At 45.6% G+C, this 16,360-nt stretch overlaps 2 protein-coding genes across 3 annotated transcripts; both read right to left on the reverse strand.

The window, feature by feature from the left end:
- Window positions 1-1,806: 1,806 nt before the first annotated feature.
- On the reverse strand, window positions 1,807-4,758 carry LOC114478373 (uncharacterized). Its single transcript, XM_028471413.1, has 2 exons — window positions 1,968-4,758; window positions 1,807-1,891 (listed from the first exon to the last, which is right to left on the reverse strand). The coding sequence occupies exon 1, from the start codon at window positions 4,517-4,519 to the stop codon at window positions 2,297-2,299; it is 2,223 nt and encodes a 740-aa protein (XP_028327214.1). The 5' UTR covers window positions 4,520-4,758; the 3' UTR covers window positions 1,807-1,891; window positions 1,968-2,296.
- Window positions 4,759-8,588: 3,830 nt separating this feature from the next.
- On the reverse strand, window positions 8,589-15,997 carry LOC114478651 (uncharacterized). 2 transcript variants are annotated; one of them, XR_003675885.1, is made up of 2 exons: window positions 15,605-15,997; window positions 8,589-8,909 (listed from the first exon to the last, which is right to left on the reverse strand). XR_003675885.1 is itself a non-coding variant. In XM_028471851.1 (2 exons), the coding sequence occupies exons 1-2, from the start codon at window positions 13,004-13,006 to the stop codon at window positions 8,859-8,861; spliced, it is 3,318 nt and encodes a 1,105-aa protein (XP_028327652.1). In that variant the 5' UTR covers window positions 13,007-13,045; the 3' UTR covers window positions 8,589-8,858. The 2 variants fall into 2 exon arrangements, 1 of the variants encoding a protein (XP_028327652.1); XM_028471851.1 differs by lacking the exon at window positions 15,605-15,997 and adding an exon at window positions 9,740-13,045.
- Between the last annotated feature and the right edge of the window lie 363 nt (window positions 15,998-16,360).

Raw genomic sequence — 16,360 nt, forward strand, 5'->3', positions numbered from 1 at the left:
TGATGCTTGTAAAACCGGAAAAAATTAGCTGTGTCATTGTTTAAACCGCAGGGTTAAAAACGTGGCAAAAAAGTAGCGGATTATAGTGCAGAATCACTCAGTGCATTACAAATGGAAGATGAAAGACTATCAAGAGTGGTCAAGGTGTAACCCAGGGTTATTTTACTGTTATAATTTTTATTTCATTTTATTTTATTTTATCGTGAAAGTGACATTTGACTGTTAAGTAAGGTATTGTTTTTTCCCATGCACAGTGAATGCACCGCAGCTTTGCAGACGGCATTCTGCGTTAGAGAGAGACAGAACTTTCAATCACTTTCCCCGCGAGTCAGTGAGGAAAAGTGGGAAACAACAGTTTTGAGCGCTGGAATTGTTTCCTGTAAGCTGGAAAGTGTTGTTGTCGAGTCCTGTGATGTTTTGAGCCAAGGAAAGCAAAGTATTTTCAAAGAATATCCTGGTGAGTGTTGCTCGATGTGTAAGCATGTAGCATTTCTGTTGTTATGAGGGAACAAATAATGTGAACTTTGAAACTATAAACCAGTCAGAATATGCTATTTTGTGACCAATATGATTTTTATAAGCTGTTAAGATATTACCTCTGTTAGCCAAGTTAAGCTAGCGCACCACACGTGGCCTGTAACAGATGCCTACACGTGGGTCTAGCTAACACACGCAGGTGTTGGGTGATGCTGTGGGATGGTACGAGTGTATTATACATTTATTTCTATTTGTTGGTCATTTATTACGCTGTTATTTAGTTTTTATTTGAATTTATTGATTAATGGTCAATAAATAAGATAATTTAAAAAGACGACACAGTTGATATAGATATATGGTTTATTATTTTTTTGAAAATTGCAAATGTGTTTTTTTTGCATATTAAGTCATAGTTCTGCACAGTTTTGTGCAGGCTTTTTTTTTTTTTTTATTGCATTGATTGAATCATCCAAGGACTGAGCTGTGCAACCCACAGACTGGATGCTATGGAACGCCATGGTGATGCTGCTACCTGAGAGTTCTGCAAAGGACGTTATGGATCTGATGACCACTTGTTTTCCAGGAGGTTGGTAGGACAAACAAAGAATTTCACATTTTCGTTAGAGGATTTGCTCATTTCTTTTATTATTTTACCTGAGATCTCAGATGTTTTTTTGTTTCTTTTCCTCTTGGGTCAAGGCCTGATACCATATATATATATATATATATATATATATATATATATGTAACTGCACCGGTGAAGGCAGCCCTCCCTAAGTACCCTGAGTCTCTGCGTTGTGTTTTTGGTGTTATTTGGGGGTGGGTGCGATGCAGGAGGACGAATCACCGGAGACAGGAGTTTGCGGCTAGGACCAGGACCTTTTATTTTGCTTTAAACTGCCCACAGAACGGCTCCACATCCACTTTCTTTAACCTTTGGAAATGACAGCAAACAATCATGAAACAAAAATGAGTGAAAGAAAATTATTGTGCTTAACATAAATTAAATACAAAAATAAATAAAATATAAAATCTATTAATAAAAATAAAGTTCTGCACATTTTCTTTAAAAAACAACAACAAACTTATGGTGACAATTAGTAATACACTGAATTAATTTAAATAAAAAAAACCTCGGGTAAAATTAAAAGCTTTTCTGAACACATGCTAAAAACTACTTGAAAAGGTGGTTTATTCTTACCACCTAAAACAAGTACAACTATCCAAAACACACACAAATAAGTAAATAAGTATCTTACATCAACACATAACTTAAAAATACTGCCCGTGTGGCTGTTTTAACTTAAAACATTTGTTGCTCCCTCAGAGTTCAATCAAGGCTCAACTTAGTTCGTTTGTATTAAACAGCCATTTATTAACACGTCTTTACATGTCGCATTCCATGCCGTCAGAACTATGAAAATAAAATACAAACTTTAATTAACTAATGAAAAAACACACACACATTACACATTTCACAAATAAAATACCTCATTGGCCGCATCAACTCCAAGGGAATAACTGAATTCTTCTTAAATGACAACCTTTAATGTCGTTTTATCCACATCTCTCAGACACCTTGTGCTGCTCTGGAGTGTGCCACAGCTACATATTTCCCCCAGCAACACAACAAAGCGGAACAAAAAATAAGCTCTCCCCCTGAATCTCTCTGAAACATGAATGTGTAAATATGAAATGTACCACTAAACTGAATATGAAAACTACTAACCGCCCTTTATGATAAAAACTCTGACGGCAGCTACACTCCCACCAAATCACCTGTGATTTCTATTATGAAACCTCTTAACTAATTGTGGGTTTATTCTGCTTCTAATAATGTGACAGTCTTATGAATAGGTCTGTTCAAGTACGTTTGTTTACAGAGTCTCTTTCCGTTGTCATCTAATGCAGAGTCACTGATGAGCAGTTGAACTTTGCGTACACATCCGTCTGCACTTGGATACACTGTGGTGACCTTAGCGAGTCTCCAAACGTTTCTGGGTGCTGCGTCATCTTGCATGATGACTATGTCATTGACCTTTGCATTTCTCCTTGTTTTCTGCCATTTTTGTCTTTGCTGTAGGCTTAACAAGTATTCCTTTCTCCATCTGTGCCAGAACTCATTGGCCAAGTATTGCACTCTACGCCATCTCTTGCGAAGGTACAGGTCCTCTTTTACAAAGTCTCCTGGTGGCGGCAATATTATCGATGACTTCATGGTCAAGAGAAGATTGGGCGTCAGTGGTTGAGGCCCGATAGGATCATTGAGAAGGTGTGGGGTGATGGGTCTACTGTTTACTATGGCCATCACCTCACAAAGATAGGTTCTTAACGACGAACTGTCTAGTGTTCGGGATGACTGGTCCAGAATAGAGGTTAGCACACTTCTGATCGTACGAATTTGCCTTTCCCAGGCTCCACCCATATGACTGGCAGAGGGAGGGTTCATGACAAACTCGCACCCAAGTTGCTTCAGGCTTTCCTGGTCCATTTCCTTTACTGCTTCCAGGAACTCTCGTCTTGCTCCAACAAAGTTGGTTCCTTGGTCTGACTGAAGTTGACGCACATTTCCGCGTAAGGCAATAAAAGCACGGAGTGAGTTAAGAAAAGCGTCAGTTGATAAATCGTCGAGTAGCTCTATGTGTACTGCGCGTGAGCACAGGCACGTGAACAATAGTCCATAACGTTTCAGCTCTTTCCTTCTTTCTTTTACGTAAAATGGACCAAAACAATCCATTCCACAATATGTAAAAGGAGGAGTTGTCTCCATTCTCTCACTGGGCAGGTCTGCCATTTTTTGCTCTTCTGTTCCACGTCTGAATTTCCTGCATTTGACACAGTTATAGATAAAGGATGACACTGCTTGACTACATCCAAGTATCCAAATGCCGTTTGCTCTTAATTCGTTAATTGTCATGCCACGCCCTTGATGTTGCACTTGCTGATGAAAATGATCAATCAGTAACCCTGTGATGTGGCTGGTCTTTGGTAAAATAGCTGGGTGTTTGACGTATGGATGTAACGTAGCTCGCTCTAACCTACCTCCTACTCTGAGGATGCCCTTATGGTCTAGGAAGGGATTGAGTCGATAGAGCTTACTTGTCTTATTTTTAGCCAACTCCCCTTTACACTGAAGCTCTTTGATTTCTTTGGAGAAGACTGATCTTTGCACAATAGCTACGATTGTAAGCTCAGCTTCTTGTCTTTCATCGAGACTTGTGGCTTCATTGTTTCTCCTTTGTGCGTTCTTAAACTCGTTTACAAGTCTGATGAGCCTGGCGATTGCTTTGACTAGCCTTGACCAGCTGGAGAATTTCCTAAAACGTTCTACCAGAGAATCCACCTTTGTTAACGTGTGGTGTACAACAGATTTGCGTACCTCTGGGTCCACTGCATCAAGTTCTCTCACCTTAATATCTCTGCTGGGAAGCTCTTCTTTCCAGAGAAAACTTGGTCCACCAAACCAGTTGGAAGCAATGAGGTTTTTAGCTGTTAGTCCTCGAGACGCATGATCAGCGGGATTGTCCTCTGATGTAACATACTTCCACTGTGTTGATTTAGTACTCTCTTTAATACGCTGGATGCGGTTTGCCACGAAAACGTGAAAACGTCTTGCTTCATTATCAATATATCCCAAAACAACTTGCGAATCCGTCCAAAAGAAGTCTTCAACATTTTCCATCTCCAATTCTGCTTTGAGCATGTCACTTATGCGTACTGCGACAACTGCTGCAGACAGCTCTAACCTTGGTACTGTAGTTACCTTGGTGGGTGCTACTCTGGACTTAGCAAACACAAGTGAGCAATGAATTTGTCCTGATTCACTGATGGCTCTTAAATAGGTACAAACTCCATAACCTGCAACACTTGCATCTGAGAAATGGTGGAGTTGAAGTTTCTGAACTGCTTGAAAATCTTTTGGAAGGTAACAACGGTTGATCTTGACATCGGCAAGGTCTTTAAGATTTGACAGCCAAGACTCCCACCGTGGCTTGAGTTCACTTGAGAGTGGTTCGTCCCAGCCCTTCTTATCACGACACATTTCTTGTAGTATTTGCTTGCCAAGTAGGACAAAAGGCGCCACGAAGCCAAGTGGGTCGTAGATAGAGGCTACGGTCGACAACAAACCTCTTCTGGATAGTGGATGCTCATTCACAACCACTCGAAACTGGAAATGGTCTGAGGCAACACACCACTGAACTCCTAGAGCTCTTTCAATCTGTTGCTCGCCGAGTGTGAGTTCTTGGTTTTTTACAGTCTCTGCACAATCTTCTTTGGGAAGAGAGTCAAGTACTTGTTGGTTATTGGAGACAAACTTATGGAGTCGCAATTTTCCATTCTTGCAGAGTTGTTTTGCTTCGTTTACAAGACACATTGCCTCTTCCTCAGAATGGAAACTGATTAGGCCATCATCCACATAAAAGTTTCTCTCGATGAATCTTATTGTGGCTTCATTGAACTGTCCTTGACCTTGTGCCGCAATGTACTTGAGGCCAAAGTTTGCACAGGCTGGTGATGAAGCAGCCCCAAATAGATGGACACACATGCGGTAGACAGATGGAGTAGAATGGACATCTCCATTGTCCCACCACAGGAAGCGAAAGTAGTCTTGATCTTCAACTCTGACTCTGAACTGATGAAACATGCGTTCTATGTCGCACATCACTGCCACTGGACCTTTCCGAAATCTGCACAGGACCCCTGTCAATGTATTGGTTAACTCTGGCCCTGTCAAAAGGTGATCATTCAGCGAGACTCCTTTATACTTCGCAGAGCAATCAAAAACTACTCTTATTTTTCCAGGTTTTTTGGGATGGTACACCCCATGATGTGGTATGTACCATACAGGGCCCTTGTTCAGTTCTTCTGGAGGTACCCTTACAGTATCTTCACGCTCTATTGTTTCATTCATGAATTTGGTGTAGTCTTTGTGGTATTGTTTGTCTCTTTCAAATCTTTTCTTCAGGCATTTGAGTCGGTGTTCTGCACAGCTCTTGTTATTCGGTAGACTTGGTCTGTTCTCTTTAAATGGCAAGGGTAGCTCACAATGTCCATTTTCTAGCATTTTTACTCCTTCCTCCATTATTGAAATGAAGCGCAAATCCTCTTGCGAGAAATGAGAGTCTTCTACTTTCCTTTCATTGAAATCAGATTCGAGCACTTTGATCACATCTGGCGGTGTGATTATTTCGTTGACTTGGGTGCGACAGATGTAGTGCACTTCCTTTGACAACTGATCCGATGGTGGAGCGGGTGTCACTTCCCTGACAATGATCCTGTGGCTACATCCAATAGCATCTCCATAGTCGACGCAAGGATCAACACCTCTGACTATTGTCCAGCCAAGATCTGTCCTTTGAGCAAAGGGCTCATTATCTTTTCCAGACACGACTTCTCTGGGGACCAGTGCTTGTGAGCAGTTGTAACCTATGAGCAGTGCAACATCACACTCAATCAGAGGAGCGATCTCTTCAGCTAGATGCTCTAAGTGAGGCCATGTTCTTGCTGTTGTAATGGTAGATTTAGTGTTACCTCTAATGGTGTTCTCCGCTGCACTGTGAAATCAATGAAACAGACATGAGTTGATGAATTAATAAAAATGGATTTATTCTACAACTAAAATAAACGAATACAATTGTTTGAGAAGAATGTTTGGCCCCCCGTCCCGAGCAAGATCATTTAGTGAGAGGACAAGAGAGCGACCACCAGCTTCGGAGTTCACAGCAAGAGAGAGAGAAAAACCCTGAAGCAATGATATTCCTGCAGTCTCCCCCTCCCCTTTCCCCCTCCACCAAAAGGAACTGTTTGCATTAAAACAAAAGGGGCAGAAGGAGATACAGGTCATCCCTGTGGGTGGATGTATGTGTGTGTGTGTGTGTGTGTGTGTGTGTGTGTGTGTGTGTGTGTGTGTGTGTGGTTGTGTGTGGTTGTGTGTGTGTGTGTGTGTGTGTGGTTGCGTGTGTGTGTGTGTGTGTGTGTGTGTGTGTGTGTGTGTGTGTGTGTGTGTGTGTGTGTGGTTGCGTGTGTGTGTGTGGTTGTGTGTGTGTGTGTGTGTGTGTGTGTGTCTTTTGATATGTATAAGATAAGATGTGTGAAGGAGAATGGCTACCCCCAAGAAGACGAAGAAGAAGAAGAAGAGAAAACAGGCACAGAGTTAAAAAGCAAATTATCCCCTTAATCATACACACATGACAAATATAAATGTATCATTGAACATTATTAGATAATTTGCTACGACAATTCACCCTTTTTGGACAAAATAAAAGTCCAACATAAAAAAAAAGCAAATTACAGCTAATAAAATGTTTAACACAAAGCTGAACAATAAAACCAGTTAGCCTTAGCTTTAAAATCATTGGCAATTACCTTGAATAAATGAGCGAATGTGGGTATGATCATTAAGCAGTATCATCATCAGAGTCATCGAAAATATTCATCATAAACATTTCATGTAGCACCTCTGGCTGTGGAACAGACATGTGAACGTGGTGGCCTGAAAAGGCATTTTGGATTAGGCTTTTTATGATGTGATGCAAAATTGGGACACCGCAACAGAGGAGTAAAAGAACAACCCCTAGTATAATCGCGATTTTGACTAAGAGGGGGCGCCAGCCCGCAAGCAGAGTAGAAAACCAATCCGGGCCCCCCAACCGATCTTTGTTCATGGCGTCGCGGAGTCTGGAAATGTTTTTGACGGCCTCTGCTATGATTTGACCGTCGGCGGTGTTATCTGGGATAAAGCTACAACAGGAAGCACCTACCAGTGCACAAACGCCTCCTTTGGCCGCGGTTTGAAGGTCGAGGACCATTCTATTTTGCAAGACCATTAGGCGTATATTAGTGATCTCCCCTGAGAAGCCGGTAAGGGCCACGAAAGACGCGTTAAGAAAGGACTTAAACCTGTAGTCTAAGGTCTCGACGCGCAGCAGTGTTTTGCCCACTCCAGCCCAAGGGAACAAAGATAATGTTATTTTCTGGCCCGTCGTCCACAGTTTGTGCTCGGGGGGAACGTCCGTGCCCCAGATTGCGTCGTGTGGATTAAACCCCAGAGGTGTGTGAGATTCGCGCTTTGTGCGTGTTGCGAGAGGAATAGTTGAGACTACGTAAGTGTGATCAGTTACACGAGCAGGAGCGCACACACCATCCCAGTGTGGAGGAAGGTGTGTGTATAATTTATATCCGCATAGCCAAAAACCCTCCGCTAAGTTGTATGTCCCATTGGCACGGGGTGTCTGAATGTGTTCACATGTGTGTGGATTGTGTGGGGTAGTACATTCGAAGCCTAGAGTACGGTTGCAGTTGTGACGGGGAATATGACCTAGATTACGGGTGCCATTCCGGACAAAACAAAAAGGGAAAATGGTAGAACGCATGTAGTCAACATACATAGCTGATGAAGTATCATCCTGCAAAGTCGCAAGCTTCTTAACTGTTTGTCTAGAGCAACGTTTGGGATCTCCCCTACCGAAGTTAGAATAAGACAGATAACAAAATGAGTCGGCCATTGGCACGGCGGTTAGGCGCGGATGTGTTGAAGACACAGGCATGTAAGAACAAACATAACAATCAGATAAGCCTCTACTCTTAGCTTGGTAATATGCATATCTATACCACGTGTTTGTAAGGAACGGATGGGTGATGTTGATTGTGGACAGCGTGTCGTGCGTAGAAATGTCGTTTAACCACCTCTTACCCCTGTTCGTAGTGGAACCCCTGTCAGGAAAAATACTCAGGTTAGATATTGTACTTGCATTCATTGGTTCAAAAATAGTTTCTTCTGTGGTACTCCCGGTGGTTAGGAGCCACACAAGCACTGGAATTGTAGACAGAATCACCGTGCCTACTGTAGGCCATAGTACAAGTGGTAAGAAACGGCAAACACGGCGGACTGGTGGCATGATTTCAGTTTGCTTCTGGGTCACAGACGGAAGTGTTTGTAACTCCTCACAGCGAGAAAGGCTTGTGATTGGTATTTTCTCCCACGATGTCCTCAAAGCAGGATTTCAGATATTTCAACAGACCATATGTCTCGTATCCAGAGTCAGCTCTGTGACTCCCCGAGGTCTTTTCCTTTCGTTTGCAACCTTCAAGGCAAACAAAAGGCTCATCAAGGCACTGCTCCTGGATGTGTGCCTCTTTACAGCGGTTCCTCGACTGGTTGTGATGTCGGCTGTGCCTCCGCTAGGCCAGTCGTCTCGAGGGCAGGTCCGGCTGGTGTTGGCACCTTCCTGCAGTGTGATGCGTGAATCCATGTGGCTCGTTCTGCGACCTTCACAGCTGTGTGTGTCGTCAGTTGAACCTGGAAAGGGCCAATCCACCTCCGGTCGGTCCACCTCTTCCGTCTCGTGTTGTGTACGATCACAAAATCACCTGGAAGGATATCATGGAGGTTCTCGGTCGTGGTCAATGGGAGCGCCGCTCGAACTCTGGACCTGTTGAGTGCAAGAATCGAAGACAGTTGTGCACAGTATTTTATCAAACTGTCGTCCTGGAGAGCTGTCTCAGCCCAGGACGAAACAGAGGGGGATAGACCCACATTGGGTGGCCGCCCAAAAAGGATTTCAAAAGGTGAAAGTTTGGATTTCAGATGGACCTGTTGTCTCATCTGAAGGAGAACAAGTGGTAAAGCTTTGATCCAGTTCAGTCCTGTCTGCTCCATACATTTGTTTAACCTGTTCTTTAACGTGCCATTAGCTCTTTCTACGGCCCCAGCGGACTCAGGGTGATAGCTGCAGTGTTTTCTAAGATCCATGTCTAATCTTAGCCCTAACTCTGTTATCACCTGGCTGACAAAATGTGTGCCGTTATCAGAAGAGATTTTGTATGGAATGCCCCACCTAGGAATGATGTCTGTTAGCAGTGCTTTGGCTACTGCCGTGGCTGTCTGATGTTTGGTTGGAAAGGCCTCAATCCATTTGGAAAACATGTCTATGATGATCAAACAGTGCTTCTTTCCCTCACATGGTGTTAGCTCAACAAAATCCATCTGCAGGTGATGAAAAGGCATGGATGGCGGTGGGTGAGCTGTCTGGCTAGTTAATGGCTTCTTTCTACCTGGATTGTTTTTAGCACAGATCATACATTTCTGACAAAACTCGGCTGCAAAAGAGGAAAATCCCTTTGTGTACCACACTGTCTGAATTGCAGATGTCATACCACCCTTTGACACATGGGCCTGACCGTGTGTCAATTTTGCATAAGCAGGAAAAAGAGCAGTTGGTAAACAAGGTTTTGAATCGGGACCATACCAAATCCCACCTACCTGGTGGCAGTCTGAGGCCTGCCATCTGCGGCGATCGGTTGGAGTGACAAAGGCGGAGAGTTCAGACAGAGAGGCAACTGGTTGAGGAGTGGAGAGGTAAGAAGAAGAGGAAGGAACGCCTGTGCGGGCCGCAAATTTGGCCGCCGCATCAGCGCGAGCATTGCCACGAGAGACGTCGTCAATGGCAGAGCTGTGAGCTGCGCATTTGCAAACAGAGACAGAGGAAGGTAGCTGAATAGCATCGAGGAGGGCAGAGACGAGGGTAGAGTTCAGAATTGGAGAACCATCAGATTTGAGAAACCCACGTTGCTTCCAGAGAGCCCCAAAGTCATGCACCACCCCAAAGGCATAGCGAGAGTCAGTGTAGATTGTGGCAGACCTACCAGTGGCTAGGCGGCATGCTTCTGTGAGAGCACAGAGTTCAGCAGCCTGGGCGGAGTAGTGTGAAGGGAGTGAGGAAGAGGAGACGGTGGCAGAGTCAGAAACAACCGCATAGCCCACTTTGTTAGATCCTGTGTCGGGGTGACGTGATGCAGAGCCATCAACATAGAAAATGAAATCGGGGTTAGTGAGAGGAACAGAGGAGAGGTCTGGACGAGGCACAAGGACTTCTGAAAGGGCGGCGATACAAGAGTGAGGCTCGCCGTCCTCTGGAAGAGGCAGAAGTGTGGCAGGATTAAGGGTAGAACAACGGTGGACATGCACATCAGGAAGGCCCAAAAGGGTGGTGTTGTATTTTAGCCAGCGGGCCGCTGAGACATGCGATGTCTGCATATCTCTCAGAATGGATGTGACACAGTGAGGTACATGGAGATGCAGGGGAGCATAGCCAGTGATCTCACGAACTGAGGACACTGCAGCCTCGCAAGCCGCGACTGAGCGCAGACAAGGCGGAAAGGCCCGTGCCACTGGGTCAAGTTTCTTCGAGAAATAGCCACATGGTTTCAGGTTGTCGCCATGCTTCTGGCACAGGACGGAGGTCATACAACCACCTTTTTCATCCACAAATAGGGTGAAAGGGCGTTGGAGATCAGGGATGCCAAGTGTGGGGGAAGTCTGGAGAACTGTTTTTAAGTCCTCAAAAGCGCGGAGGGCTTCGGGGGTCCAGACCAGGGCCTTAGGGGGTGAATCTTTCACCACCGCCCTAAGATGACATTCATAGCCGGAAAAATCCGGAATGAAATTACGGCAGAAGGAGCACATGCCCAAGAAAGACAGCATCTGTTTTTTTGTTAAAGGTTTTGGAAGAGCAACAATGGAAGCCACGCGTTTTCTGGACAAAGTTTTCCCTTCACTTGAAATGGAATGACCAATAAATTGGACGACTTCCTGGACAAACTGAAGTTTAGTGAGAGAGGCCTTGTGACCCTGCTCATGGAGGTGACGCAGCAGAGACAGTGTGTCGCGTTCACATTGTTCTTTAGAAGGGGCCGCGAGCAGTATGTCATCAACATACTGAAGGAGGGAAGATCCTTGCGAGAGGGCAAGAGAACAGAGGCTCTGTTCAAGGGCAGAACAGTAAATGTGTGGGCTGCACGTGAGACCTTGTGGTAGCCTGGTCCACGTGTACTGACGTCCTTTAAACATGAATGCAAACCAGAACTGTGAGTCCGAATGGACTGGGACACTGAAGAACGCGTTGGCCAGGTCCACAACGGTGAAAAACTTCGCTGATGAAGGAATCAATGAAAGAATGGTGTGGGGGTTCGGGACTAAAGGTGCAGGAGGGATGATGGCCGAATTAACGGCCTGTAGGTCCTGCACAAATCGCCACTCAGTTGGCTGGCCTTCCGGTCGGATTTTCATCACTGGAAAAATGGGAGTCAAGACAGGTGAGTCGGAACATGGCACAATTACCTTTTCTTTTAAGAGAGAGTCAAAGACCGGTTGAATACCTTCCAAGGCATCGCGTCGGAGGGGGTACTGCTTCCTGTGGGGCCTGTAAGAGGACTTAGGTGTAATCACCACGGGAGCGCAGTCTTTGATAAAACCAACATCATATTTGTGCTTGGCCCACAATTCAGGTGTCACCTGCCGTAATAAGGGTGAGATCTCCACAGGCTGTAGTGCTGGTAGTGAAGCCAGTCTGTAGTCTGTGGACAGACTGATGGCAAACAAAGAGCGTATGCACTCAACAGCCAGTGGCGGAACTGCGACCCGATTAGCATTCACGGATGGTGAAAACCACTTCAAAGGAGTAGGAGTTGGTTGCCAATCAGAGGCGAAACGACATCGCAAGACAAAAGGTCCCAAGTCTGTCCACTGAACTTCGGGTGCCTTAGCAACTGAAATGTGAGGAGAAGAGTCAGGTATGTCAAACAGAGGTAGTTGGTTGTCTGTAAGCTTTACAGCAATAGCAGCATGGTGTTGGTCAAAGTACAGAAAGTCGGTAGTCAGGTTGTCGTTTACTGAAGAGCCCAGTTGGGGGTCACCGTAAAAGTCTTCTGCAAAATAATGGTCTGGGTGTGGTGAGACATGTGCTGTACAATGGCTGTACTCAGGCTTCTTCAATGTGAGGTGTTGTGGTAAATGGTGTGTGGCCCATGCACTAAGTTTGCAAGCATTATCAAAATTAACCCACCAATTGTAAACAAAAAGTGTTCCAACGGACTCTTCTACAGAGTCCGTCAGCCTGAGGAACATCTGAGCAGAAGTTAAAGGTCGTGAGATCTCAATACCCGTGTCTGTACAGGTGAGAACTGCTTTAAGCTTAAGAAGCAGATCTCTGCCCAATAAATTGACTGGGCAATTGCTCGAAACAACAAATTGATGGGAAAAATGGGTGTTTCCTGCTGGCCAAATACAATATGCAGGTCGCGAAACAGGTTCGCGAGATGTAGAACCATTCGCGCAAACCGAAAAAACGAAAGACGGAGTGAGCTGTAGGCGGCAGCTTTCGGAAATTTTGATCACTGAATTCGTCGCGCCAGTGTCAACCAGAAATTTTAGCGGAGTGTCATTCACAACAATCGTGGTTACCGGTAACCTTTGGTAGGCATCGACCTTCATGAACTGACACGATGTCTGCCCATGAAGTGAGGCCTCTGAATCAACAAACAAATGATCACGGAACAATTCCCTTTGGTGGTCTCTTTGAGCATACATTTCTTCAGCTAGGTCTGGAAAAAGCCTAAATAGCTGACCCTCAGTGTATAGTTCAGGGTGTTGTACAGCGTGTGTCATGGTGTCAATGAGTTCTGATAGGTGTGTGTTTGGAACTGGAAAGGGTGATGTGTCCGGTGTGGTGTTAGTCGGGAGTGTATCCATCGGTTGGAAAGTCACGGGCTCCCCCTCTCCAGAGTCCGCCAGTCAGTCTGCCTGGTGATTGCTCTCCCTGGGAGAGCGACCTTCAGCACTCTGTCTGGCAGGAAATTTTTTGTTGCGCCTGGTTAGTCTGCGGTGTCCTTTGAAGGGACACTCATTTGCCCAGTGTTCCAATGATTCGCAGATAAAACACTCATCTCTCCTGTATCGTTTTTTGTTGTGGTTGTCATGTTTCTGAGTATGGCCTTGGCTGTGTTGGTATAGTGTGAGGTTTTGGAAAGCATTTGCCAACATCAGTTCATTATTGTTTTGCTTTGCCTTGTTCTCAAGAGTCTCTGCATGCGTAGCGTATTTAAGGATGTCAGTCCATCTGTTTTTACGCCAACCTCCAATCAATGTGTCGTCGACTGTGGTGCGGAGGGAGGAGCGAAGTCCAGAGATGAAGAAGCTTTTGGCCAGAGCCTCATAGGATGATTCAGTGCCTGAGTCATAGCCTCCCTCGGGTTTGACATGGCCGCTGAAGGTGTCGACGCTGGCTGTCAGCCGGCGAGCATAATCGTCCACTGTTTCGGTTGGTTGTTGAATGCACGACTGAATTTGTCCCATATCCACACGGACGGTGAAAGTTCGTTGGATTAGTGTGGCAATGGATAGAACGTATTTCTCCCATGCACCTTGAGGATTCCATTCGAGTACTGTTTGACGGAGGCCGTCGTTCTGGGGTGCTTCGGCGGCAGACTGAATTTGAGCGTAGTCTGTTGACGTGAGCAGTGTTTTGAGGAGTCTGTTTATCTCCGGTGCTGTTGGTCTCCAGACTTTACAGAAAGCGACGAGAGCGTCTCCAAACTGCTTTCCTCCATTCGTGATTGGCGGAAATTCACCCTTTGCGGCGATTAACATCTCTGGGAGCATATGCCGGAACACCAAAACATTGTGTGTGGCCCCAGGGTATTCAATCATTGGCATCGAGTACGAAAAGGGGTGTGAATCGTGTCCTTCAATGTCTGAGGTGTAGTTAGGTCGCAGTTGAGATCGTGTTAACGGCCTACAGCAGCCTGTGCCCAGGCTCGGAGTGACATATGTGTCAGCATTTGGCTGAGAAGGTCTTTGCAGCGGCTGTGCAGCGTGTTGCTCACGTTCTTGCTGGGTTTGTACGGCCAAATGTGCTACACAGGCATCATCCTCATGGAGTTGGAGCTTGTATGCCGGTGGGGGAAGTCTGTCAGGTTGAGGTTTTCCCAAAGTATGTGATATTGTATGCATAGGCCGTGTCTCTGTGTTTTCAGTATGTTGAGAGAGCATGGTGAGACTTGGAACTGCAGTTGTAGCTTGAGGGTAAAAATATGGTGGAGCTTTGGCTCCCCCTGCTGGAAGACCATTGTCAGCGCACTGTAAATTTGGATTTTTCAAATTTTCACTTGTGTTACCCAATTCTGCCAGCAGAGGGTGGCAGAGAGCTGTGTGTGGTTGGCCAGACTGGGGGGCACCGGAGGGAGGGGCCGCGAGATCCGGATACAGAGGTAAAGGAGATGAGCTTCGAGTGTGTGTGGTCAGAAATGGATTCTTGCTTATGTGTGAGATTGATTCAGTCGTGTGTTTCTCTACGCCTGGCCCTTTCTTAGCATCCTTGTTCTCTTTAGCAGCTCTTAGAGCGCTTTCTTTGAACCACATTTGTAAACATTGGTCATGTCTGAACATGTCTTTTACGTGTGAGTTTTTAACCCGTGATTTGCATAAAAGTTTATTTTTGTGCTCTAGCAGCGCGTCTTTTAAATGGCCCAGTTGTCGCTCACTTAATGATCCTCGAGACGGGAAGCCGAACGACCCGACCCAAACCTCAAGTTTATCGCATGATTTTGGTCCATATTTAGTTTTCATTTGTTGTATTAACGGGGCGTCCCAGTCCACAGCATCTCTAGCCGGTACCACGCTATGTACCTTACCCATGTTACGCGCTCCGACAATATCTCAACAACTGCTGATCAGACAGACCGCCGAGCGGTAAACCACAAACCTCTCCACCCGAGTCACCGAGAGGGAAGAAATAAAATAAAACAATAATCTCGCCTATTAAATACTCCTTCCCGGTAAGCGGGGAGACCTCTCGATAGCCGTAGGCTAGAGACACGCACACCCACACACACCAAACAGCCGCTACCTTTTAAGGAAACAACGCCTGCGCTCTCAACAGCTAAAATCAGTAGATGCTCTTAAAAGAACAAATACGCCGACACGCCGGAGACAAACACACCCCTCAACAGCTAATATCAGTAATGCTCTTTAAAAGAACAAATACGCCGACACGCCGGAAACAAACACACCCCTCAACAGCTAATATCAGTAATGCTCTTCAAAAGAACAAATACGCCGACACGCCGGAGATAAACACACCTCTCAACAGCTAATATTCCCAAAACGTCAACAAAACATCAGAAACGAAGCCAGAGAATCATACACACTTCAGATATCTGCCAGAGCACGTAACCGATAAAGAACAGACCCGCGGGCTGGAACACCCAAATCTCAACCGCACAGTACAGCAGAGACAATAGGAGAAAGGAGAAAACAAAAACAAAAACACAGGCTGTGTGAACAGCTCACCTTCTCCGTTTACAGCCGGATTTGCAGAGGTTGGTTCTCTTCCGTCCCAGTCCGAACGAATCTGTGCGAAATGGACACCGGGTGGGTCGCACAAGGAGAGAGGGTACGGACCACCGACGCGTCCGTCGGCCCGGTGGCGAAGACGCACAAACTCGCCGGTCACAGGAGGAAGCTTGTTCGACGACGCCAATTGTAATGGTAGATTTAGTGTTACCTCTAATGGTGTTCTCCGCTGCACTGTGAAATCAATGAAACAGACATGAGTTGATGAATTAATAAAAATGGATTTATTCTACAACTAAAATAAACGAATACAATTGTTTGAGAAGAATGTTTGGCCCCCCGTCCCGAGCAAGATCATTTAGTGAGAGGACAAGAGAGCGACCACCAGCTTCGGAGTTCACAGCAAGAGAGAGAGAAAAACCCTGAAGCAATGATATTCCTGCAGTCTCCCCCTCCCCTTTCCCCCTCCACCAAAAGGAACTGTTTGCATTAAAACAAAAGGGGCAGAAGGAGATACAGGTCATCCCTGTGGGTGGATGTATGTGTGTGTGTGTGTGTGTGTGTGTGTGTGTGTGTGTGTGTGTGTGTGTGTGTGTGTGTGTGGTTGTGTGTGTGTGTGTGTGTGTGTGTGTGGTTGCGTGTGTGTGTGTGTGTGTGTGTGTGTGGTTGCGTGTGTGTGTGTGGTTGTGTGTGTGTGTGGTTGTGTGTGTGTGTGTGTGTGTCTTTTGATATGTATAAGATAAGATGTGTGAA

The sequence above is a fragment of the Gouania willdenowi genome, chromosome 16, assembly GCF_900634775.1.
Source record: "Gouania willdenowi chromosome 16, fGouWil2.1, whole genome shotgun sequence".
In the NCBI taxonomy this organism is placed as follows: domain Eukaryota; kingdom Metazoa; phylum Chordata; class Actinopteri; order Blenniiformes; family Gobiesocidae; genus Gouania; species Gouania willdenowi.

What these genes read in the sequence shown, in the direction of transcription:
- LOC114478373 (XM_028471413.1), bottom strand. Translation starts at nt 4,519, where the DNA reads ATGTGTCGTGATAAGAAGGGCTGGGACGAACCACTCTCAAGTGAACTC.
- LOC114478651 (XM_028471851.1), bottom strand. Translation starts at nt 13,006, where the DNA reads ATGGATACACTCCCGACTAACACCACACCGGACACATCACCCTTTCCA. An exon ending in AGGCCTCAGACTGCCACCAG is followed by an intron (nt 8,910 to 9,739) that starts GTAGGTGGGATT and finishes TGCACTCAACAG; the next exon opens with GTCCAGAGTTCGAGCGGCGC.